The following is a 25,882-nucleotide window of genomic DNA, read 5'->3' on the forward strand; positions in this document are numbered from 1 at the left end:
TGGCAGGAGCGCAGCCGTTGCGTTGTTGGTCACGTGGCATAAAAACGTTACCTCTTTTCGAGTCCTTGGTCATGTGATTGTGGCTTACGCAGAGGGTTCCTTAGCCACGTGACAAGGACTTCGGCCCGTCCCTTTGCTGTATTGGTAGGCCTGCGTCATGTGATGTGGTCGCCACTCTTTTTTTTTTTTTTTAAATGGCGATTTTAAGCGGCATTACCACATGACGGAGGTCGAGGGGCGGAGTCTCTCCCGCTGCGAGTTTATGCGCCTGCGCGGCTGCCATCTTACGCCAGTCGCTCCGTGTACGTTGGCGGAAACGGCTCGTAGAGCCCGGCACGTGAGTATCTTCAAAGTGGCCAGATTTCTGTCGCGGAGGTTCCGCCTCTATCCGAGGTTACTTGGCGCAGCTTCTTACCCTCTCCTTGTATCTCTCGCTAGAGGCCGAGAAGACCCGAGATGCGGGTGTCAGTAACAGCCGGACACATCTTGCTGCTCCTGGACCGGCGCTGGTGAGCGCTTCAGTTCCTTGGTCCTGCAAACCCCGCAGTGTAGCGTCTGGCCGCTCTGCCGGGCCCGGCGTCCAAAGGGCAGAGCCGAGCTGCTAGGGATCTTCTAGTCCTTTCACAGGTAGGGAAACCGAAGCCCAGTTGGAGGATTCACATCCCGCTCGTGGGAGAGCTGGGTCTGCGGTCACACGCTCGGCCAACCACAGCTCAGGGGTGTTAAGTAAAGGCACCGGGGACCGAGCGCCTTCTCTTTTCAAGCCCATTGTTGTTGCATCCTCCCGGCGTTTTGTGAGATCCCCGATATGCATACAATCTGCCTAAAGTCAGCCTCGCTCCCCTCCGGTGTCAGAATCAAGCTAGCGTTTGACAGGCGTCGTTACTAGGCACGTTGTCATGTTCGAGGCTGTTGTTCAGAAACTGCCGGGACTTAGAACAAGAACTTACTGAAAAGGTTTCCTTCTTGGAAATGAGAAGCCATTCAAGAGTTACCGGCACAGTAACGGATTTTCCTAGCAAAAATGTAGGATGTAAGCGCCTTTGTTAAGGATGCAAACCCACTGTCTGCTCTGGGTTTGAGTGCCTCCGTGTCACCAAAAACAGCCCACTTCTCTTGACCCTGCGTTTCCTTATCTACAAAATGGTAACGATTTTTCTTTAAAGCACTTGGCACAATTCTGTGTGCAGAATAAATGCGTCAAAATGATAACTATTATTAAAAAGGTAAATTGTAAAAATGTTACAGAAATGGGTGCATACTGTATCTACTGCTTTGCTTTTCTATTTACATTTTATTTAGGGTTTTGAGCAGATAATCTGTTCACCTGATACAGAGTGTCAAATGTTCAAGATTGTGAGAGGACTATATCTGCCTCCACTTCTTAGCAGCCAGTGTTAAGCTTTGTGTGTATCTCTACAGCGGTGTTCTACTCACGGAGAGGCTTAGATTTATTTATTTTTGATGTTTTTCACACAAATGGTAGACATTTTGCCTCTTGATTTTTCCCCCCCGTATTTGGAGATCTTTCCTAAATAGTGCTTGAGACTGAAGAAAGTTTTGGCAAGATTAAGGGGCAATGCATTCAGGTAGAATTCGTTAAAGTAAATTCAGATTGTATACGGTCCTCATGAAGAGCAAGGTGTTAACTGGCTTTAACCTGTTAGAGACCAGCCGTTACCCACACTTCAAGGCACGGCTCAGCTGGGTGTAACTTGACTAAGCTAACAGCGCTACCAAGTGGCAGAACAAGGAAAGTTTCTAGTTTTCTGACTTCCCAAGTCCATAGATGGTTCTTGGGAGGGGCCAAAGATTAGATTTCTCAAGAACTTGCTTTTGAGGCTCTCAAGGCAGGCCCCAAACTCAGAAAGGGGTAGATAGGATCATGGTTATAACCAAAGTCTTTAGATCAAACTGAAGTCTTCACAGAGGGCCTGAAGACAGCTTTGAAGAGTTTTTCAGTCTTAAGGCTTTGCTAAGGATGCACGAAATGAGTGCCAGGGAAGCTGGTGTGGTTCTGATTGTTAATCTGTTGGACTGGTGGCTTATCCAACCTTGATTTTGTAGTAATAGCTGCTGGACAGCAGTTGAAGTGTCCAGGAAACCAGACTCCTTTAGATAGTGCGTACAGGGGGTGTCTGGGTGGTGCCGTCGGGTTTCTGACTCTTAGTATCCACTCAGGCCATGATCTCATGGGTTTTTTTTTTTTTTTAAAGATTTTATTTATTCAACAGACAGAGATCACAAGTAGGCAGAGAGGCAGGCAGAGAGAGAGAGAAGGAAGCAGGCTCCCTGCTGAGCAGAGAGCCCGATGTGGGACCCGATCCCAGGACCCCGAGATCATGACCCGAGCCGAAGGCAGCGGCTTAACCCACTGAGCCACCCAGGCACCCGATCTCATGGGTTTTGAGATCAGGCCTGGAGTCAGGCTCCACACTCCACGGGGAGTCTGCTTGAAAATTCCCTCCCTCCGTGCCTCTCCCAATTTTCACATGCATGTGCGTGCTCGTGCTCGCTCGCTTGCCTGCTATCTCTCTCAAATAAGTAAAGTTAAAAAAAAAAAAGTATGTTCTGCTGGAGCCACCCCAACCTCATCCACCAGGAGTGGCAGGGTAAGTTTTCAGCCCCATCTTCTGACAAGCCACATCCATCGTGCTTCTTGTCTGTATTCTCTCCTTGGTCACCATGCAAGATTGAAGTCCCAAGGTGCCACCTGTCCCCTCTTGTTCCTTCATTTTCACCCTGACCCAGTCTTCCCCTACTGCCCTTGAGCCTTTCCACCACTACATGTTAAGAACCCCTGTATGCACAACCATTCTCTGACTTCCCTGCCATGCCCTGTCATCTAGCTGTGCACCCCCTGTCCCCGCTACAGCCTCTCCATCAACAGCTGGAGAGTAAGGTCTGTCCCCTCCTCTTGCAGTCCCTCTGCCTAGCCAGGTTCTGTCTTCATCAGGGACTTGTAGTGTTCTCGTGAACATGCTGCCCGTTGCTTGCCTTCCTCCTCTTTCTTGCATGTCAGCACCCCCACGTCCCAGTCACACTGAGGAACTTTTCTCTCTGAATCCTTTTTGACCCCTGCCTGTTGCCTTCTTCCCCTTTCAGTGAAGTGGATGTAGGTGGATCACAGGGCTTTGGGGATCTGCCCTTCTTCCATGCTCAGTCTGGAGTTCAATTGACAAGTCCCTGCTATCATACTCTGAGACTAGGCCCATGGCTTGGGCACAGTGATTGGCTTAGGGGTGAGGGACCCAAATCCAGTCAGTCAGAGCCTCTGAGCCCTGGGCAAGGAACTTGGGCAAGAGAAGCTCTTGTTATAATCTTGAAGCCAGGGAAATGCCAGGGGAGGGGAACGGAGTGGGGGCAGGGAGTAAACCTTGATGAAAGAACTTGACAGAATGAAACCAACCAGGAGGAAGGCTCAGCTAAAGGTTGGAGCAAGAAGACAACTTGGCAGGGCGCCTGGGTGGCTCAGTGGGTTAAGCCTCTGCCTTCAGCTCAGGTCATGATCTCAGTCCTGGGATCAAGCCCCGCATCGGGCTCTCTGCTTGGCGGGGAGCCTGCTTCCCCTCTCTGTCTGCCTACTTGTGATCTCTGTCTCTCTCTCTCTCTCTCTGTCAAATAAATAAAATCTAAAAAAAGGGGGGGGCGCCTGGGTGGCTCAGGAGGTTAAAGGCCCTGCCTTCGGCTCAGGTCGTGATCCCAGGGTCCGCTCTCTGCTCAGCCGGAGGCCTGCTTCCCTTCCTTCCTCCCTCTCTGTCTACCTGTGATCTGTGTCTGTCAAATAAATACCAAATAAATAAATAAATATTTTAAAAAGAAAAACAACACGGTGTTTTTTCCCAAAATTAAACAACATATCCAGCAATTCCACTTCCGAGAATATGCCCACCAGAAGTGAAAGCCGGGACTCGAGACGCTTACACACCCCTGCTCATAGCAGCTTGACTCACAGTAACCAAAACGTGGAAACAGAACCCAAGCCTCTGTCAGTGGAGGAACACACAAACAAGTTGTGATGTATGCAGACCATGGAATGTTAAATATTCAGCCCTAAAAGAGAAGGAAATTCTGACATATGCTACGATGCGGATGAACCTGAAGGATGTCACGTTAAATGAAATTAGCCAGACACAAAAGTCTCAATACCGTATGATTCCACTCCTGCAAGGTCTCTGGAAGAGTGAGAGTCACAGAGGCAGGAAGTAGAAGGGGGGGTGCTTGCAGCTAGGGGAGTTTGTGATTAATGGGAACAGTTTTCGTTTAGGAAAAAGAAATTTCCTGGATGTGGAGGGTGGTGATGGTTGTACAAGGGTGAAGGTAAATGTCACTGAGCCGCACACTTCACAGTGGCTGGGGTGCTAATTTTTGTGTGTGTTTTACAGCAGTATATATATATTTTAAAGATTTTATTTGGGGGGTGCCAGGGTGGCTCAGTCAGATAAGGGTCTGCCTTCGGCTCAGGTCTTGATCTCAGGGTCCTGGGATTCCCTGCTCAGCAGGGCGTCTGCTTCTCTCCCTTTTCCTCTGCACCCCCTCCCTGTTCATGCTAGCATGCTCATTCACTCTCTCTTTGTTTGTCAAAATAAATATTTTATTTTATTTATTTGACACAGAGAGAGATCACAAGTATGCAGAGAGACAGGCAGAGAGAGAGGAGGAAGCAGGCCCCTGCCAAGCAGAGAGCCTGATGCGGGGCTCAATCCCAGGACCCTGAGATCATGACCCAAGCCAAAGGCAGAGGCTTTTAAATGTATTGGGGTGCCTGGGTGGCTCAGTCATTAAGTGTCTGCTTTCAGCTTAGGTCATGATCCCAAGTCCTAGGATCCAGCCCCACATGGGGCTCCCTGCTCAGCGGGAAGCCTGCTTCTCTCTCTCCCACTCCCCCTGTTTGTGTTGTGTCTCTCTCTGTCAAATAAATAAAATCTTTTTTTAAGAAATAAGTAAGTATTTATTTTGAGAAAGTGCACATGCTTGTGCACTTGTGAGCAGGGGGACGGGCAGAGGGAGAGGGAAAGAGAATCCCAAGCAGACTCCTTGCAAAGCGCAGAGCCCAATGCAGGGCTTGATCTCATGACTCTGAAATCATGATCTGAGCCAAAACGCAAGAGTCCGGGGCGCATGGGTGGCTCAGTGGGTTAAGCCTTTGCCTTCGGTTCAGGTCATGATCTCAGGGCCCTGCGCTCGGGCCCGCATCAGACTCTCTATTTCCCCCCCTCTCTCTCTCCTTGCTGCTCTGCCTACTTGTGATCTCTCTCTCTCTCTGTCAAATAAAATAACAAACAAAACCAAAGAGTCACTCCACCAACTGAGCCACCCAGGCACCTCAGCAATATTTTACGTTAAAAGAAGTAGATGGAGTGAATGTGGAGCCATATCATGGCCACATTAATTTGAGCCCCAGGACGTAAAGATGTGGAGAGAAAAATTGGCATGGCCGCATGGCAATGCTGTCATATGGACCAAGTGTATGTAGGAGCCCAGCCACCTGGAGTTCATCATCTTCACCTTCTGGGGCCCTTTTGGCCATCCTCAGGTCCCTGCTGTTCTAGTTCTTGCTCTTGCTCTTATCCCACAGAGCAGCTGGCTATCTGTGGCTTTGGCCTGCTGGGTACCCGTTCCCCATTTGGGGAAAACCCCACAGTGGTTTTCCCTTGGGGAACCACCTCTCACCCACTGTGTTCCCACCACCCAGCCTCTGCCTTGGATCTGGCTGATCAAAACCCTACTTCTTTCCTGGTCCCATGATTGGTGGAGAGATGGTGTTTCCCCAAAACTGGCCAAAGACTAGGCTGCTTTGGGACTTGCCTCCAGTCATCAAAGAAAGAGAAGATCTTTCTGCTCTGGTAGCTGGACAGGGAGGGTGCGAGCCTGGGATATACAGTTTGACTTGTCCTTTCACAACTTCCTCCATTCTTTTAAGCATCCTGTCACCTCAGGGCCTTTGCACTGGCCATCCACTGCCTGAAACACTCTCTTCCCTCAGGTGTTCAGAGCTCCCTCCCTCACTTCTGTGAGCTCTGTGCTCCAGCTGCCTTCACCACCATTTCTCCAACAGCACTGTCAGATTATCCTGCTTTATTATTCTTCAGAGTGTCTATCACCACTTGTTACATATTTAGTTATTATCTGTCTCCCTTGCCAGAGAGTTAACTCAGAGGGGGAACATGGCTCTGGTTCATCCTGGCTTGGAGCACTCGATATAGTGAGTAAATGCATGATTGGGTCACCCACCATACCTGGCCTCCCCTGTGCCCAAGTCAGTCCAACCTCAGGGACAGCAGCCAAAGAGGAGCTCCCCATTTCCTTTAAGGCACTTTTTTTTTTTTTCAATGAAGCTATCATACAGTTATTTAAGCGTACATCTTGGTAAATGTTTACGCATACATGTGTGTAACCACCACCGGAATCAAGATAAGGAACGTTGGCACCCCCCCCCCCCACCCCTACAACACCCAGGAATCTTCCTTCTGCTGTCTCTAGCCAATCCCTGTTACATCCCCAGGATCAGCTTTACCTGTTCCAGAACGTTAACAGAACTGGAAGACCTCTTTGTGCCTGTTAGTTGCCTCAACCACTTTGTTTCCTAATTAGCCCACACGCCCGTGCCTGCTCGCCTCCTCTCGGCTAGGGCCTCGGGCTCCCCCCCCCCCCCCCGCCCGCCCCCGGCCTGGCCACACCCCTTCAAGTATTCTGGATTGGTACCTCTCCGAGCTGCAAACGGCCGAGCAGAAAAAGAGCTTGCGTGTAGCCCGCCGGTGACACAGACCTGTGGGAGGGTGGGAGGAGCTGGCCTTGAGCTGTGCAGCCCGGAGCTGCTGCTGGAGACACTAGTTAACGAACCATCCCAGGGCCCTGCTGCGCTCGCGCTCGCGGAGGCAGGGGAGGCAGGTGATAATAAAGCAGAGGCGAGTGTGGTGGGTGAAGATAAAGCAGCACAGCGGTGATGTGGGGCTGGGGCAGGTGCAATTTTGAGTCAGGCAGCACCCAGCAAATCCTTACAGGGAGCTGAGGGACTGAGGCCAAGCAGCTCCATGAGAGATGAGCGTTCCAGGCAGAGGGAACAGCCAGTACAAAGTCCCAGAGGTTGGCGGTGCTTGTGGAAGGAGCAGCAAAGAGGTCCGAGGGGCTGGAAAGGGGGCCAGGATGGGAGGCGAGAGGAGGGCCATCCAAGAAAGGGTGGATAGGTCCTTCAGGGCCCTGGGAGACCCACATGGAGACCTTGGCTTTCACCCCGAGTGCTTTGAAAGCTGTGGGTGGGTTTTTGGACAGCAGAAAGCTAGCATGCCTCCCACATCTCCCCCTGCACATACCCTCAAACCCCTGTGCCTTTTTGTCAAGCCCGAACTAAATCCACACTCTGGGGCGCCTGGGTGGCTCAGTGGGTTAAGCCGCTGCCTTCGGCTCAGGTCATGATCTCAGGGTCCTGGGATCGAGTCCCGCATCGGGCTCCCTGCTGAGCAGAGAGCCTGCTACCTCCTCTCCTCTCTCTGCCTGCCTCTCTGCCTACTTGTGATCTCTCTCTGTCAAATAAATAAATAAAAAATCTTTAAAAAAAAAAAAAAAAAATAAATCCACACTCTGCCTACACCTCCCACCTTGAGAGTTTGGGGGAGGAAAAAAAAAAAAAAACAACACCCCACAGTCCTAACATTGCTCATTCATGCAGTGATCTCCCGATTTTCACACCTTATTACAGCTTCCAACATCACACGCTCTGCCCTCCGCTGACGTCTTTTCTTCCTGCACTAGAAAATAGTCGCTGCATTCAGTTGCTCCCACACTAAAGCCAGGAGCGCTTGTGCCCACACTTCCTGCCTGCAGCTCCAGACACCGCTGCTCTCTGGCTCTCCCCAAAGTCCCCTAAATTCTTTTTTTTTTTTTTTTCCTTCTCCCTGGAGCTCAGACCTCACCTCTCCGGACACTTAACTCCCCAGGTGATCTCAGCCAGCCCCATGACCTCAAAGACCATCAAAACACTGACATTCCTGATTGAATGCCTCCAGCCTGGGATTCTCCTGTGAAGTCCCGACACATCCAGCCACCTACCTACATCACCGCTTCCCTTGGAGACTTTGTATAAAGGAGTTCCAAAATACACCGACCTGCCCGGATCCCTTCAGCTCTGCTAGATCCTGCCTTTCCCCGGGCTTTGTGGGCTTTTCCACAACTGCCTGCACACCAGCTCTTCTTCAGAGAACTACCCTGGGCTCGGGACCACGATGCCAACACTGTCAAGAAGATCAGACTGGGGCACACGGACACTTTGCCTCCGCACCCACAAGAGTCTGACGTACCTGGGATTGTAAGCTCCTGGGCCACCTTTAGTCCAGTTCAGGACTGCTCTGAGAAGTCACTTATCCTCTCCAGCTCCCTGCAGGCTCAGGTAACAGGTGCCCTCTGTAGGACTCTGAGCTTGACCCCCTCAGTCCTGCTTCCTTCTCCTTCCTCGAGTCCTCTCTCTTGCATGTGCAGTCAAACAAGTCGAGGTCCGTCTTCAAATGACTTGCAAAATTTGCACGCTTTTCATCATCTTCACCAAGACCGCCTGAGTCGTCCACCAGCAGCACATGCCCAGAGCAGTGCAGTAAATTTAAATTTACTTTTTCTTAAATTTAAATTTTTTAAAGATACCAGCATGCACAAACACACGTAAGCATGGGGGAGGAGCAGGGGGAGAAGCAAGCTTCCCACTGAGCAGGGAGGCTACATGGGGCTCCATCCCAGGGTCCCAAGATCATGACCTGAGCCCAGAAGACAGATGCCCAACCAACAACTTTTTTAAAAAAATCTTTTCGGGGGAGGCTGACAATTATGAGCCTGGGTGGCTCAGTGGGTTAAGCTTCCGCCTTGGGCTCAGGTCATGATCTCAGTGTCCTGGGATTGAGCTCCGCATCAGGCTCTCTGCTCAGGAGGAAGCCTGCTTCCTTCCTCCTCTCTCTCTCTCTCTGCCTGCCTCTCTGCCTACTTGTGATCTCTATCTGTCAAATAAATAAAATCTTTAAAAAATAGGGCACCTGGGTGACTCAGTGGGTTAAAGCCTCTGCCTTCGGCTCAGGTCGCGATCCCAGAGTCCTGGGATTGAGCCCCATATCCGGCTCTCTGCTCAGCAAGGAGCCTGCTTCCTCCTGTCTCTCTCTCTCTGCCTACCTCTCTGCCTGCTAGTGATCTCTATCTGTCAAATAAATAAATAAATAAATAATCTTTTTTAAAAATTAAAAAACCACCTTTTTTAAAAAAGTAGGCTCCACACCCAACCTAGGAGCTCAAACTCATGACCCTGAAACCAAGAGTCACAGGCTCTATTGACCCAGCAGCCATCCAGGCACCCTGTGGTAACCTCTTCATTGGTCTTCCTGCTTCTATTTTGTATGGTACAGTCTCTGCATGCGGCAGCCAGAGTTTTGAGATTGCATGGAAGACTGGGAACTTAAACGCCAGCATAGGCTGATACACCAGTAACAGTGGTTCGCGCTGCACTTTGCCCAGGCCAGGTACTGTGCTAAGCTCTCTGCAGTCCTTCAGCTGCTCTGTGCCTGTACGCGGAGGGCCTGCTGTGTACCACACACTCCGTCCTGCTCTGGAATAAGGTGGTTTAAGAAAAAAAAAAGGGCAGCCAGATCAGATCTGGATCCCCTCTGAGCTGACATGCTGGGTAGGGAGGCTGACAATTATGAAGTGAAAACACAAATAAATACTTGCAGGTTGTGACAAGTGCCCTGAGAAAAATAAAGAGTGTGATGTGTGGTCGTCACCAAGAGGATCCAGTCTTCGATGAGCCCAGAAGGCTTCTTGCAGGAGGTGATCCCTGAGCTGAAAGCCAAAGGCCAAGGAGCTAGCCAAAGAGCCAGATGGGGAGCATTTCAGGCACAAGGGGGAGCCGACGGGGCAGAAGAGGCAGGACCTCAAGGGCTGCACTGAAGACTTCGACTACTACGCTGAAAAAGGTGGGAGCCATGGAGGGTTCTTGAACAGTGAAGTAGTGTGAACTCACTGGAACGTTCACAAGCCCCCTTTCACACCTGTGTCAGGAACTGTGGAGGAGGGGAGGGGATGGCGGGAACCAGGGACCTGGACAAGGGACTGTGCTGGTTCAGGTGGGTGATCATGGGGGCTGGGAGCTGAAGATCGGGGAAGAAGGGGGTAGGTTTGGGAGGTATTTTGGAGGCGGAGCTAAGAGGAACTGGGGATAAGGAAAGGAATAAACTCAGATAATCAGAGGCAACACTCTCTGGGGTTGGTACAGGGTAGCGGGGAGGGCTTGGAGTCCAGGAGACCTGGGTTCAAATGCTTTCTAAGCCACTCTCCCACTGAACGACCTTCAGGAATGTAACCCAACCTCCCAGCCTCAATTATTGAGGGGAGTAATAAAGTGGCATATGTGGTATGCGTAGGGAGTACTCAAGAAATGGTGGCCATTTAAGAAAAAATTCCTAGGGTGGGGGTGCAGAGAAAGGCAAGGACACCCATTGTCACCCAGCAGTGACAATGACAGATAGCGGACAGCAGGGGGCAGCACCAAGCCTCCAGGCAACTGGGCAGGGCCCAGCTTTGCAGGTTCAAAGAGGCTGGACAGGACTGCGGACACCTCAGGTGCCTAGGCCTGGGGACAAAGCAGGCCTGGAAGCATGTGTCCAGGTCACAAGACTGAGGTGGGCGGGAGATGGACGGGCTGTCGCCGCCTTCCCAAGTCTAGGAATCAGACCCTAATAAGGGGCATTTTGTTCAGGAGAAACCTGAGCAGCCTGCATGGTGGGACTCAGGCAGAGATGGGGCCCTGCAGGCCGAGAGGGCTTCCTGCCCTGCTTCCTTCCCCGCCCCCCAGGAGACTCGCCCCAGCTCAGACACCCAATCCCGGGGCAGTCAGAGCTGGGGTTCCCCCCACCAGCCTCCTACTCCCTCCACAAACACTCCAGGCCCAGGCTCTGTACAATAGGCACTTTATTAGTGGTTGGAATGCATTTAACACGCAAGAGTGTGCAGACAGAACGGGGTGGGGGGGTGTTTGCTGAGGGCTGGCGGCAGGCACAGGAGACTGGGCCCCCAGGCTGGGTTTCCTCCCTCTCTGGGATGCTGCCGTGGTGCTGATGAGCAAAGATGTGAAGTCAGGGGCCCGGGGATATGGCGCAGGGGGAACCGGGAGACCAGGTCCCCAGAGTTCAGCAAATTTGGCAAAAGGACCCTCAAGGTGAGGTGACGGGGTGGGGGGGTGGGGCCCAGTGTGTCCACAGCATCTGCCCCAGCCCCTCCCCTGACAGTGTCCTTCGGGTGGATTCAGCGGCTCGTTCTCTTACAAAGAGAGCTGTGTCAGTAACTGGCAGAAGAAGGGCGGAAACTGGGCCCGACTCTGCCGGCCGGCCAGCAGGTTTCCATTAAGCAGCTATTACCAGACCCCTTCCTCAGGCTCTGGTCTGTCCACACCGGTCCGCTCCCCACTCCCCGCAGCCCTCCCCTGACAGACTCACTACTCCCTCTCCTTCCACAACACCCCTGCAGTGGCCTCGTGTGTGGCCTGTACCAGGAGCCGCTCCCACCTGGCCCCATCACTCCCACCCCAGCCAGGCTGCACAGGGAGGGGACCCTCGGCAGGGACGACAGAAGGCACACCTCAGCTGGCCCCATCTGAGCCGTGGAGACAGAAAAAAAGCTAACAGACCCTTTAATGCATGTCCAGGTTAAAAAATAATAATAATAATCAACGCGCGTGGCAGCCCATGAGACAGCTGTTCAGCCGTGAAGGGGCTCGGTCCTGGCCAGAGCAGCCACAAGTCAACGGGGGCCTCACTTTAGCCAGAGCTTCACTCTTGCAGACACAAATACCACCCTGTCCTAAGAGGCGAACAGGCCCCCAGAGACCGGGGCCACCCTGCATGCCAGACTTGAAGAGGCCTCACCGCCTACTCCCCATCCTAAGGCCTGGAGTGACCTGGGCGGTCTCGGGGCACCGCCGTGAAAACTCTTGGCACAGGGAGGAGAGGCCCCAATTCCTCCACGTGCCTGAAATCCAGCTGTAACTGGACGGTTGGGCGGGGGTAGGGGGAGGCGGCAGTGATCGGACTTCCGGTGAGCCCCGGGGGCCAGAGGTTCGGACCCAGCCGCCGAGCACCCAGTGTGAGACTTCTGGAGAGACGGGGGGCGGGGGAGAGCGGGGGTCTTTAGGACTCCGCCAGCTTCTTGTTGGTCTTGTTCAAGAGCCTCTTGAGGTTGGGAGACATGAAGTAAGGCCTCTCGGCTGAGCCATCATTCCTCTCCAGGTCCTCCACTGCGGAGAGAGGCCCCAGAAATGGTGGCATGAGGGCAGCCCATGGGCAGGGGACTTTGGGGACAGGGCGGGAGAACGGGGGCCACAAAGAAGCCTCAGAGGGTTAGGAAGCAAGACACACTGGGACCGGAGAGGGGCAGACTGTGGCGGGCTCGGGACCAGGACACACACACGCTCCCCACGCTCCCCAGGCAGGGTAGCCCCGCATGCACCCCCGGTCTACGGGGAGGAAACGAGGAGGCCTGCCTGGCCCCCACGCCTCCCACCCTCTCTACTCCTCGACTTCTGCCCGCTTCCCCTCCTCCGCACTCCCCTTCAACAGGATGTCTCTCAGCTCGGGCGACATGAAGTAGGGTCGCTCCTGAGAGCCGTCATTCCTTTCCAGGTCCTCACCTGGGCTCCCCCCAGGAACCGGCAGGGGGAAAATGGGGTGTCAGGAAGGGAGGGAAAGAGGGAGGCAGGGAAGAACAGGGAAGCCAGCAGGCATGGAGTAGAGGAAGAGAAAGGAAAAAAAGAAAAAACAAAAAAAAGACAGATGGAGAGACCAGAGTTAGTAGCGGCCACAGACCCCCGCCCCAACAACGCCAGAAATTCCAAGCCGAGGGCCCAGGGGCACAGCATTCTAGCTGCAGCCTGGACCAGGGGACAACAGGACGGAGCAGCCCCGAGCGGAGGGAGGAGGCCGAGAAGGCATGCCGGGGCCCTCTGATGCGGAACAGCCAGTCCCCCGGGGAAGCTGGGGGCGCGTGGCCCTTGAACACACACAGCCATAGCCCCATCAGATGTTATGCCCAGAGGGGAGAAGGCAGTCAGAGCCTGGCAAGGGCTGGGCTGAGGGGTCACTCACAGAAGCAGAGGAACAACGTGTCCACACACATGCCATAGACACTGAAGAATCCATGGGCAATCAGGTAGGAGCCGATGATCACAGTCTAGGCAAGGGAAACCAAGTTGTTTCCACCCCAGCTCCCAGATCAACTCCCTCCACATCACACCCTCCCAGGCTCAATCCTGTTATTTCCCTGCTGATAAGTCCTCAGAATAACAGCCTAAATTCAGCCATTCATGCCCCAGGTTTTCTTTAACCCCGGGGCCCTTGCACAGGCTGCTGTCCTGACTTAAGTCAATTTTTGTCTTCTTATCCTTCTGTTTTCAGTTCAAACATCAAGTCCTCAGATACCACCTCCTCCAAAAAGCTGCTTATGACATCTGGACCCTGTTTTATGCTCTCCTAGCACCGCATGCCTGTCCCCTGAAACCTTCGTCTGGTTGCAATTTTATGCATGTTTAGGGCATGACAGGCATAATGCCCTCATCCCCACTAGACTGTGTCTGTCCCACTTACGGCCACACCCCCAACAATCTGGAGACTCACAGGCCCTTGGCAGGTATCTAATAAACATTTACAGACTGAAATGAGTGGACCAAGGGGAGATTAAATAACTTGCCCAAACTGACTCATCTTAGAGTGAGCAAATAGAGAACTCAGATAAAAATCTAGGTCACGGGGCTCCAAGGCCTGCAATGTTCTCAAGGTGATGACATTACCCCTTCAGGGCCTCACCACCTCCCTGTCATCCCCACCTCTGCTCCCCTACACCAGTCTCCTCACTGTTCCTGGCATAGGTCCGCCTCAGGGCCTCTGTATTTGTTGATCCCTGTGCCCAGAGGCTCCCTGTATCTCCTTCAGATCTTAGATCTGACATCCACATCCATGGTGAAGACACCTGGCCTTCCATAGCTGTCCACATCCTCCACCACAAGCTCTAACAGTTCCCTGTACCACTCCTCTGCGGCACAGGCACAGACTGGCACGGATCAGTTCATAATCACACACCCACCCAGGTCACTGTTCACGGAGGTCTATTTGCCTCTGAAAGGTAATGTCCTCTTGAAAGAAGCCCTTCCTCTCCCCGGGGCCTGGTAGACAGTAGGTGCTTACTACATGTCTGTGGACTAAATAACTCAGTCATCAATCCCCCACCTCTGACCTCCATCCCTATGTGTCTAGTCAAGAGACCAGGAGACCCTAGCACCTCCCTCTCCCTGGACCCCCACCCATCCCCGAAGATCCATACCAGTATAGGGACCCAGTAATAATTGAGGGGCGGTGCTGTGTCTTGCACAATCCTGATCCGGTGGGTGAAGAAAAAGAAAGCCAGGATCCCTAGAGGAGAGGAAACCAAGGTGGCTAAGAGTTCTGACTAAAGGAAGTCCCCCTCCCCCCTGCCACGAGACCTCAGAGCACATGGCACTTGTCACAAATGAAGACATGTGGACCCAACAGCACTTCACAAGTCACCCTGATAGGCTCCCACAGCCCCACAGGCTGGCCAGCGGCACTCACCCACGCTACCCACGATCAGAAGTTTGCCCAACAGGAAAAGGAAGTCGGTAACTTTGTCTAGGACGGCCACTCTGTAGGGGACAGTGAGAAGCAGATATGAAGGCAGCCTCAGGGCCTGGGGGAGGAGAGAGGCAGCCCGAGGGCTGTGCTTTCCCTGACCTGATGATGTTTCTCATGAGCAGGAAGAAGGCATTCCTGGCCGAGGTGCAGAAGTTGGTGCCGTAGATGGCAATCTGGAGGGAGGGGGAGGAGGAGGGGGGATCAGGCCCACTGGCTGGAAAGAAGGGTTCCCCATCCCCAGCGGGAGCTGGCGGTGGGCTGGTTCTGGGTCTCAGGCCTCCTCACCATGATGTAGGCGTTCCTGTTGAGGAATCGGATGAACTTCTCCAGGCACCAGAAGCAGCACTTGAGACAGGTCATGAGGAACTTGGCAAACCTGTTCTCGGCAGCTGAGAGAGAAGGGAAGGAGGCAGAAGTGAGGAGAGAGGAGAGACCCCCGGTAGGGTCACCCCACCGCTCCACCCTGCCTACTCAAAAGACGGGGAGAGGACACTTGATCCAGAACCCCCAGGGTCCTGCCCCTCACTCAAGCAGGAACCAAACCCGCCCAGGACTCTCAGCCCAGACCCCTGGAAGGGGCCTATCATGAAGCATTTCAATCCAGCCTCCAGGGACGAACCAATCACGACCCACACTACCGTCTAGGCCCCGCCTCCCAAGCAGCAGCCAATCCTTGCCTCCTCCTTGGCCCCGCCCCAAAGAATAACCAATCCCAACCCCACCGCTGCCAAAAAGAAACACGCCTCAGCCCTGCCCTTCCCTGCACAGACAAACCTTTGCCTCTTCAGGAACCAATGGGGGCTCAGGCCTCTCGGCCTCGCCCCGCCCCCAAGTAAGAACTCCACCCAATGGGCTCCCTGAGCCGTTCCTCCACCTTTAGGAGCTAACTGTTCAAATTCCCCACTCCACCCTTCTCACCCCAAGCAGAAACCCATCATAGTCCCACCGCCTTAACCCGCCCCCCGGAAACCAATCCCCCACATGCCCTCAGCCCTGCGCCCCAGCAGCCAAAGCAGGCCACCGGTGGGCCGCACCTTTCAGGCGCTGATCCAAGTACTCCAGCATCACTCGGATAATCTGCACGATGGCCAGTATGAGGGCACCAAAGGCCAGGGAGCCTGTGTGGTACCTGAAGGCCAAGGGGGCGGTCAGTGGCCACGCCAAGGCTCCCCCACCCCACCTCGCCCCAACCCTAGCCCAACTGGAATCCCACCTGAGCGCCCGGCCGAAGGCAGAGAAGAGCGGGAAAGCAGGCAGGTCGTCGGGCTTGTGCAGGGCCCAGTAGTAGGAGGCGAAGGCCCCAGCTAACGTGACCTGGCCCAGGGCCAGCACGAAGTTGGCCAGCCAGAAGAACATGAAGGCATTGAAGATCTGCAGGCCCAGCAGGGCCCGATGGTAGCCCGACTCACCCCCGTAGAAGGCAAACTGGCAGTGGGCACCAGGGCACAGGCGGGACTCATTGGAGGAGGCGAAGGTCTGTGGGAAGGATGCAAGGCTGGGTCACAACACTGGGGTCAGGGGTTCAGAGTGGCTTCTGGGAATCAGGTCTGGGTCCAAGAGACCGTGGGGTGTGACAAGAGTCGTGGGAGTCACAGGTTAAGTCAAGGGATGGGGGTCTAGTATAGGGGCTTCTAAAAGCAAGACAGGATCATTGATTCCACAGGGGTCAGTGAGGCACGATAAGCTATCCTGGAGATCAGGATGGGGTCATGTGAGGACAGTGCCCACGTGGACAGGACAAGAGTGGCAGAGATCAGTATGAAGACCACAGCGGTCAGCAGAGGGGCTTGTGAAAGGCAAGGAAGGGGTTCTAGAGTCAAGACCTGGCCATCACGGGGTTAAAGGAGGAGTACTGGGCAGGAAATGAAGTCAAAGGGAGAAAGGCAGGTGGTCAGGATTCAGGGTGGGCTGGGGGCTGCCAAGTTGGATCTCTTCCCCTCCCTGCTTCCCACATCTAGCACCAGCCATACAGCAGGCACCAAATGTTTGCTGAATGGTCCCCAAGTGGGGAATAAGAGGTTGCAGATGGTCTGTGGGCTGCTGGGGAAAGAGGCGACCCCCACCTCAGGGTTGCAGGTTTTCCCGGCAAACTGGCAGGTGCCGTCATCAAAGATCTTATAGACAGCTTCATTGGAGGTGGACAGGAAGCTGGAGGTTCATTAAGGAACCTGAGGTTTGGGGTTAGGGACCCCAGCGGCTTGTCAGAAAGGATCCATTCCCCCCACCAGGTTTGGGTTCTGGCCCTGCCCCCCACCACCCCGAGCTGCAGGTTACATCTAGCCCAGTTGGGCTCTTAGCCACCCCCTGGGGTCAGGGATCCGGGTCTCAGGATGGATACACAGCAGTGCTAGCCCAGTAGGCGATGCAAAGGCACAGCAGGAGGAAGGTGACCAGTGGGTACAGCAAGGAGCACATCACGTAGCCCACAGCCCTGGGGAGGAGATGAGACACAGGCATGAGGACCTGAGCAGCCCCAGGACCAGCCAGCCCAGCCCCGGGGGGAACCCTGCCACCCACCTGCTGGCTTCCTTGATGAGCGCGATGGCGATGAGGATTCTTTTCCGCAGAAAGATGAGCAGCAAGATGATAACGACCTCAAGGATGCTCAGAATGACCACTGCGGGAGGCAGAGGGGGGCCGAGTCTGCCAGCTGCCTGTCCCCGCTCCCTCCCAGGCCTCTCCGGGGCAGGGTTGGGGGGGCTGGGACTCACTGAAGGCCATCCATGTCTGCCGCAAGTGCAGATACACGCGGAGGTCTGTCTGGAAGCCAAGGTCCACCAGGGAGATGTCAGAGCCGGCCTCGCCCCGCAGTCTCATGTACTCCATGTAGCAGTGAAATATCCCTGCACAAGGGACCGACCTTAGCCCACTGGATGCTCACCCCACACTGCAAAGCAGGTAGGAGCACCCCCATTTAGCAGAAGCAAGAAACAAAGCTGCTACTGCCTCTGAACATATGCAAGGATTCGTTATTTGTAAGAAGGAGAGAGCGGGCAAGCCGGGGGGAGGGGGAGAGAGTGAAGGAGAGAGAGAATCCCAAGCAGGCTCCCTGCTGAGCATGGAGCCCAATTCGGGGCTCGATCCCAGGACCCCAAGATCATGACCTGAGCCAAAATCAAGAGTCAGTTGCTTAAGTAAATGAGCCACCCAGGCGCCCTGCCTCTGAGCCTTTGTACTTGCTGTTCCCACTGCTTAGTACTGGATTTCTCACACCCTCCTGTCTCTACTCAAATGTCACATTCTTTTTTCTTCTTTTTAAAAATTTCATCTATTTATTTGTCAGAGAGAGAGAGCACACACAAGCAGTGGGAGCGGCAGGCAGAGGGAGAGAGAGAAGCAGGCTTCCCACTGAACAAGGAGCCGAACGTGGGGCTCGATCCCAGGACCCCAGGATCATGACCAGAGCTGCAGGGACATGCTTAATGGACTGAGCCACCCAGACACCCCTCAAAGGTCACCTTCTAATGAGACCTATTCAAACAGCTTCTCCCATTTCAAACCACATTCCATCATACTCAGCCTCTTAGCCCCTTCTCTCTGCTTGGATCTTCTAGAGGGTTTTTTCTGGTTTAGTTATTAATTTATTTTAAGATTTTACTTTTAGGTAATCTGTACACTCAACGTGGGGCTCCAACTCATGACCCTGAGATCAATGGTTGCAGACTCCCCTGAGCTGGCCAGCCACCCCCTGGTTTATTACTTCTTTCTTCTTCTTTTTTAAGATTTTACTTACTTACTTACTTGCTTATTTATTTGTCAGAGAGGAGGAGAGAGCACACAAGCAGGCAGAGAGGCAGAGAGAGAAGCAGGCTCCCTGCGGAGCAATGAGCCTGAGGCGGGACTGGATCCCAGGACCCTGGGATCATGACCCGAGGCGAAGGCAGCAGTCCAACCCAGTGAGCCACCCAGGCGTCATGATTTTTTTTTTTAAGATTTATTTTATTTATTTGAGAGAGAGAGAGAGCATGAGAGGGGAGAGGTCAGAGGAAGAAGCAGACCCCCTCCCGAGCAGGAAGTCCTATGTGTGACTCGATCCTGGGACTTCAGGATCCTAACCTGAGCCGAAGGTAGTCCCTTGACCAACTGAGCCACCCAGGAGCCCTGGTTTATTATTTCTTGTCCATCTTGCCCACACTCCCAGGCCCCAGAAAACGGCCTGGGACACAGGCACTCGATCCAGGCTTGAGCACACAGGCGACATGAGTGCGTGGCTAGGGGCCAGGATGCCCTGGGGCCGGAGATCTTCCTTGCCACCCAGTTACGGTTCATTAATGGGGACTGAGGATGTGGGTATTAACATTCAGTGTGGTGGCATTAAGGATTTTCAATATTCCCTTTAGCTCTTTGTAGAGTGAATCTGTAAAATGCAGATTAAGTAAAAACAAAAACAACCAGGGACGCCTGGCTGGCTCAGTTAGTAGAGTATGTGACTCCTGATCTGAGGGTCGTGAGTTCAAGCCCCATGCTGGGTGGAGAGAACTTCAAAATAAAATCTGGGGCACCGGGGTGGCTTAGTGGGTTAAAGCCTCTGCCTTCGGCTCGAGTCATGATCCCAAGGTCCTGGGATCAAGCCCTGCATTGGGCTCTCTGCTTGGCAGGGAGCCTGCCTCCCGTCCCGCACCTCTGCCTACTTATGATCACTGTCAAATAAATATCTTTAAAAATAAATAAATAAAAGTAAAAATAAAATCTTAGGGGCACCTGGGTGGTTCAGTCTGTTAAGCATCTGCCTTCAGCTCAGGTCCCTGGGGTCCTGGGATCTCCCTCTACCTCTCCCTCCGTCTGCACCTCCCACTCCAGCTCATGCTCTCTCTTTATCTCTCACTCACTCTCTCTCTCAAATAAATAAAACCTTACAAAAGAAAAGAAAATCTTAAAAAACAAACAAAAACCATTTGCCTAAAATGCTAGTGCCCAGTAAGAACCCACCATTAGCATGAATATTTTAGTATCGGTGTCCTCACGTTGGGCTGCCTTGGAGACATCCTTCCCCTGGAACGTTTATCTGAACAATCAGAACGTGAAGCCCTGGGTTTTGTGCGCTGCCCCTGGGTTCCACAGACCTGAGATCTACAGGGCCTTCCTCCACATCTCACCTGTATGCTTTTTCTCATTAAGCCACCTAACTAGTAAATACTCATTATCCCCAGTTTATAGAGGAAGAAATTGAGGCACGGGGAGGTTGAGTCATTTGCCCAAGGTCACAGAGGAAGAATTGGGCAGAGTTAGCATTTAAACTACCTCCCCGCCTAGCGTGCTGGGCCCATAAACTACCTCCCCGCCCCCCCCAAGCACCCATCCCCCAAGTCTGGTGCCAGGCACACATCTTTAACCACTGTGCTAAGTGATCTGCTTGTGAATGCAGACAAAATGCAGCTCCGGCTCCCACCTGGAACTCTATAAGCTAACTCCTACCCTGTTGATACCCACGGAAGTTATTTCCAAGTGCCTACTCCCACAAACAACGCTAAGATGAACATCGTCACAAATATGCCAAATGAAAGATGGCTTAGGGGGGCACCTGGGTGGCTCAGTGGGTTAAGCCTCTGCCTTCGGCTCAGGTCATGATCTCAGGGTCCTGGGATCGAGCCCCGCATCAGGCTCTCTACTCAGCAGGGAGCCTGCTTCCTCCTCTCTCTGCCTGCCTCTCTGCCTGCTTATGATCTCTGTCTGTCAAATAAATAAATAAAATCTTAAAAAAAAAAAAAAAAAAAAAGAAAGATGGCTTAGGACAAGCTTCTCGAAGGCCAGGGTCAGGTCAGAGGGCAGAGGCATCTTGCAGAGCGCAGGGCTGTGGGGGGAGGGTGCAGGCAGGGGGAGACGCACCGTAGCCCAGCACCAGAATCACCATGATGATCATCACCCAGACCATAATCCCGGCCAGGAAGCGCAGCAGGACGATGAACAGAAGACTCATCAGCATGGCGATGACCAGGCCGCTGGGGAGACAATGGTGGGGGCAGGGGGTCATGAGCAGCCGGCATCCTCTCACGGGCCCCAGATGCCACAGACCCGGAGGGGGGTGGTGCTTTCCCTCCCCACTTACATGACTATCCAGTACCAGGAGACCTGTGTAATCTTCAAATATCCGCATGGCCAGCTGCCGCGCCTCGAGGACCCCGTTGGCCTTCCTGGGGACAGGCAGACAAGGCTCGTGCCAGGGCCCCTCCCTGATTGGGCCAGCCCCAGGGGACGCCCCGGCCCACCCGGGAGAGCAGGACCCCGAGGTGGTGGGCTGCGGTACGGTCCTCACTTGGCACCCTCCACCAGCTCTGTGACGTTCTTTCGAGAGCCATGCCCGTCTTCGTAGGTCGTCTCGTTGCCCACCATGAGGACCCCCTTGTGGGCGTGGATGGCTGGGAAGCATCGCCGGGCCACTGCGTGCGGCAGGGAATGGGACCAGTCAGGCTGAGCCCCGGAAACCTCCCCCCATTCCTGCTGACCACCCCCTCCTCCCCCCAAGTTTGCAGAACCCCAGACTCACAGGGTTTGCTGGGGATGAGCACGGCGGGGCAGTCGCCATCCCGAAGCACCTCAGCCACCCCCTAGCAAGAAAGGGAGAGGGGTTCACGCCCCAGGCCAGCACCCTCTACCTCGCCCCCTCCCTAGGCTCGCTTCACACCTTGTTGCTCTGGAAGCCAGGCACACAGAACTGCTTGTAGTACTCAAAGTCCTGGGATGTGTGAGCGTTCAGGTAGGTGAGGTAACGGTCGGGGCATTTCTCCACGCAGATCTTGGGGGGGACAGGAGGCAGGGGTTGGGTGGGATCAAGACAGACACCCCATCCCCACGCAGGACAGAGGCCCTGCTTCCCATTCACCGGGGGAAAAGAAAGCTGCTTCTCCCAGAAAGAAGTCCCAGTGGGGAGAAAGGACCCAGGGATGGAAAGCAGGGGCAGCAAAGAAGATGCGGGCGCCGCCAAATTACCTGGGGGGTGGGACACTGGAATTCCAGCAGGACCAAGGGGCTGGCACACTTCACAATGTTGAAATAGAACAGGAAGGGTTTGTTCCTGGGGTTGGGGAAGGGAGATGAAAACTCAGGATTTCTCAACCTCCCTACATATAATATCTAATGCAAGCAACCCGAAGCTCTGCGGGCTGGCTCATGGAACCATCCCAACAGGCTCACGAGGGTGGGACTGTGATGATCCCCATCTCAGAGACCAGGAAAATGAGGCCCAGAGAGGTTGAGACACTCATTCTAGCTCACACAGCCAGGGAGTGGCACAGCCTGGACTGAACTGGCTTTTAGCTCACCGGCTTAGCTCACCCCACCTGACGTCAGATCCAGAACGGTCACCTCTCTCTCCCTCCCCTACGTCACGAGCTCCCAGAGGACAAGACTCTTAATATCTCATTTAGTGCAGTGTCCTCGAGGCCTAGAACAGCAGCTGGGGACGGTAGGAGCTTTTTAAGTACTTGCTGACTGGACTAACAATGGAGGTGGGGGAAGCTTAGAACCTTCTCCCCAGTGCTCATGAAGCCATCCTGCCCACACCTCGCCAGTCCCACCTCCCCCCAAGGAGACAGACTCACGCATTTTTTGTGCCCTTCTGCCCGCAGAACTCGCCTCGGCTGTCAGTGGGGTAGATCACCTTCCGAGGGTCCCCATGGGTCCAGGCTGTGGAGGGATCCGGGGACACTGAGGCACTGCCATTCCTCAGCACCATGTCTGCCCTAGAGGCTGTGGCTTGTCCTCCCACCTTGGAACCCCAATCCTGTGCACGGCTCCACTCACCGATGATGCCTACCGCCACGTAGCCCACAATGGCCAGGAGAAGGAACACACAGCAAATGATGTCCGTGCAGCCCCTAGGGAATGGAGAACAGCATCAGGATGGCAGACTTGGGGCCCCGGGGTCATGGACCCCATCCTGCCCGGCACATATGCCCACGTCTATGTATTATTTGGACGCCTGTTCCTTAGTGCTATGCTGTACCGAAGAACCCGTACATTTTACTTCTTTAATTTTTAAAGCAAGCTCTCTGCCCAACACCAGGCTTGAACTCACAACCCTCGAACTCTACAGACCGAGCCAGCCAGGGGCTCCTTACATTTTGATACCTAATGCTACACTGTTCTTTTTTTTTTTTTTTTTTTAAGATTTTATTTATTTATTTGAGAGAGAGACAGTGAGAGAGAACATGAGCGAGGAGAAGGTCAGAGAGAGAAGCAGACTCCCCGTGGAGCTGGGAGACCGATGCGGGACTCGATCCCGGGACTCCGGGATCATGACCTGAGCCGAAGGCAGTCGTCCAACCAACTGAGCCACCCAGGCGTCCCTAATGCTACACTGTTCTTTTTTTTTTTTTTTTTAAGATTTTATTTGTTTATTTGACAGACAGAGATCACAAGTAGGCAGAGAGGCAGGCAGAGAGAGAGAGAGAGGGAAGCAGGCTCCCTGCTGAGCAGAGAGCCTGATGTGGGGCTCGATCCCAGGACCCTGAGATCATGACCTGAGCCGAAGGCAGCGGCTTAACCCACTGAGCCACCCAGGCACCCCATGCTACACTGTTCTTGAAGCAGCTGGCCACAATGTTCATTCTCTTTTGATTGAGAATGCCCATCCCCCCCCCACCTTTAATAGCAACAGGGATTAATGTTTTTTAAAGTTTAAATATTTTATTTTCATTTATTGGTAAGAGTTTATTTATTTATTTGAGAGAGAGAGTACAAGCTGGGGAAGAGGCAGAGGGAGAGAGAGAAGCAGACTTCGCTCCTGTCATGATCCCAGGGTCCTAGGACTGAGCCCCAAGTCGGGCTCTCTGCTCAGTCGGGAGTCTGCTTCTCCCTCTGCCTCTGTCTACTGCTCTGCCTACTTGTGCTCTGTCAAATAAACAAACAAACAAATAAATAAATAAATAAAATCTTTTTAAAAAATTTGTATTTTGAAGGGCGCCTGGGTGACTCATTGAGTTAAACCTCAGCTTTCTGCTCAGGTCATGATCTCAGGGTCATGGGATCAAGCCCCGCATCGGGCTCTCTGCTCAGCAGGGATCTCTGCCTGCCTCTCTGCCAAATAAATAAGTATTTTTTAAAAAATTCATATTTGAGGCACCCCAGTGGCTCAGTCAGTTAAGTATCACACTCTTGGTTTCAGCTCAGGTCATAGTCATGGGATTGAGCCCCAGGCTGGCTCCCGGCTCAGCGCGGAGTCGGCTTGGGATAATCTCTCTCTCTCTCCCCCCCTCTGCCCCTCCCCCCACTCACATGCACCTGTGTGCATGCTTATCAGCATGTACTCTCTGCTGTCTCTCAAACAAAGAGTTCTTTAAATTTTTCGTATTTCCAAATTCCCTCCAAAATATACTGAGCCACTTAGATTCAGAGCAGCATATACGCCAATTTTTTTAACCTTTGCGGGTCTGTGATGGGGCCATTCTATTCCGCATTGTTTCAAATCCCATTCCTTGAGGTTTGGTGAATTTGCGCACTTCCCCATTAACTTCACTGTCTACAGTATTTCTTGTTCTAGAAATTCTCTCTTCCAGTCTTTTGCCTGAGTTTAACAATTCATTTGTCAAGACTCTTTGGGGGCGCCTGGAGGTTGGAGAGCAGCTCAGTTGGGTTAAGTGTCTGCCTTTGCTTTAAGTCATGATCTCAGGATCCTGGGCTCGGTCTCCAAGTCAGGGTCCTTGCTTGGTGGGGAGCCTGCTTCTCCCTCTCCCCTCCTGCTCTCTCACAGTCTCTATCTCAAATAAGTAAATAAATAAAAATCTCAAAAAAAATTAAAGACAGGGGCGCCTGAGTGGCTCAGTGGGTTAAGCCACTGCCTTCGGCTCGGGTCATGATCTCAGGGTCCTGGGATCGAGTCCCGCATCGGGCTCTCTGCTCAGCAGGGAGCCTGCTTCCCTCTCTCTCTCTCTGCCTGCCTGTCTGTCTACTTGTGATTTCTCTCTGTCAAATAAATAAATAAAATCTTAAAAAAAAAAATTAAAGACAGACTCTGCATATGAAAGAAATTAGTTCTTTAACTGTCAAGTCACAAATACTGATCACCAGTCTGCTGGAGAGGAAAGAGAGAGATTAGGGGGTAAAGAAACGGGGGTGAAGGCAGTGCTAGCAGAGACCCCTCCCTCCCAGGAACCCAGAGCCCTTACCTGTGGTAAATGGGTCCTTTGAATGTAGGGTCATACTTCTGTGGTGTTCCTGAAAGTCAGCAAGACGGAGCGGGGTGACCGAGAAGGGACTGCTGAGACCACCCTTCCCAGAAGCTCCCAGGGGTGTCTCGCACCCTGGGGAAGAGTGAAATCCAGAGACCCAGCGGCATTTCCCGCCTCACCACCCCTCCAGGCCCCAGGGCAGGCAGGCCAAGGCAGGGGGAGCCATCGTGGCTGTCGGAGAACAGCCCCGGGGAGTTATCAGCTGACACTGGGGAGGGGGCAGGACTGGGGACTGAGAGCCGGGGAGGGAGGCGAGGGTCCAAGGTGGGAGGACCTGGAGAAGGTTCCCGCAGGGGTACAGGGCGGGGACCTCCGGAGCCCGGGCCCTTCCGTGGAGGGGGTCTGGAGGGAGCGCTGAGAGGCAGCTCCCGGAGAGGGCGAGGGGCGACCCGCAGGGACGGGCAATTCTGCTCCCCGCTCTTGCTCGCGGCCGGGTCGTCCCGCTGCCCCCTCCGAGAGGCCGGGCCCGGGTGCGGGAGCGGGGCGCTGCCTACCGTGCTTCCCGTAGTAATGCTGCCGCTCGCCCCCCATCCCCGCGGGCGTCCGGCCACCGCGGCCGCCCGACTGCTCCGAGCCCCTCTCGGCGCTGGGTCTGCAGGCGCGGGTGTCCCGTGGGAGGGACGGAACGACCGGCGGCGGCTCCTCCCAGCCCGGAGCCAGGCGGGGCGGCCCAAACCGGTCTGACCGGCCGGCCCTAGCTGAGCGGCAGCCTCCTCCGGACGGACTGGCCGATGGAGGGGAGGGCAGCGGGAGGCCGGGGCGGGGCGGCAGCTGCTCCCGCCACTCACCGGCCACCCGATTTAGCCCTCTCCGCCCCCCCCCCCACCTCCCAACTGCCCAGCCCCCACCGGGGAACTCTGGTCTCACCCCGAAGCCCGGGCGCTCCCCTGCGTCCCAACCAGGCGACGCCGCCTGCGCCCCCTCTCAACCCAGGAAGGGCGCCTCTTGCTGCCCCATTCTCCAGGTATGGAAACTGAGGCACGCGGGGAGGTAACTCTAGATATAGGCGCCGCAAAACAGGCAGATGGCTGAACCCAAACTCCCAAA

The 25,882-nt window shown here is 54.0% G+C and overlaps 1 protein-coding gene and 1 long non-coding RNA gene across 5 annotated transcripts; one reads left to right on the top strand and one right to left on the bottom strand.

The window, feature by feature from the left end:
- On the top strand, positions 1 to 13,678 carry LOC101676969. 4 transcript variants are annotated; one of them, XR_006607854.1, is made up of 6 exons: positions 1 to 337; positions 439 to 627; positions 7,938 to 8,386; positions 9,381 to 9,494; positions 9,705 to 9,947; positions 13,419 to 13,678. It is a non-coding gene; the product is annotated as an uncharacterized LOC101676969 (long non-coding RNA). The 4 variants fall into 4 exon arrangements; XR_001178777.2 differs by lacking the exon at positions 9,381 to 9,494 and having other exon boundaries at positions 7,902 to 8,386; XR_001178776.2 differs by lacking the exon at positions 9,381 to 9,494 and having other exon boundaries at positions 7,907 to 8,386.
- SLC44A2 (solute carrier family 44 member 2) lies at positions 11,643 to 25,559 on the bottom strand. Its single transcript, XM_045084022.1, is given in 23 exon segments — positions 11,643 to 12,262; positions 13,110 to 13,194; positions 14,341 to 14,429; positions 14,610 to 14,680; positions 14,769 to 14,842; positions 14,955 to 15,058; positions 15,704 to 15,798; positions 15,883 to 16,145; positions 16,733 to 16,817; positions 17,008 to 17,100; positions 17,187 to 17,286; positions 17,381 to 17,512; positions 20,496 to 20,608; positions 20,716 to 20,738; positions 20,740 to 20,800; positions 20,923 to 21,046; positions 21,154 to 21,214; positions 21,292 to 21,402; positions 21,597 to 21,681; positions 22,208 to 22,292; positions 22,410 to 22,483; positions 24,773 to 24,821; positions 25,330 to 25,559. Coding segments are annotated over 23 exon segments (2,121 nt in total). The 5' UTR covers positions 25,367 to 25,559; the 3' UTR covers positions 11,643 to 12,155.
- Positions 25,560 to 25,882: the final 323 nt, after the last annotated feature.

This window comes from Mustela putorius, unplaced genomic scaffold, assembly GCF_011764305.1.
Source record: "Mustela putorius furo isolate JIRA1106 unplaced genomic scaffold, ASM1176430v1.1 tig00000095_pilon_pilon_pilon, whole genome shotgun sequence".
Classification (NCBI taxonomy): Eukaryota; Metazoa; Chordata; class Mammalia; order Carnivora; family Mustelidae; genus Mustela; species Mustela putorius.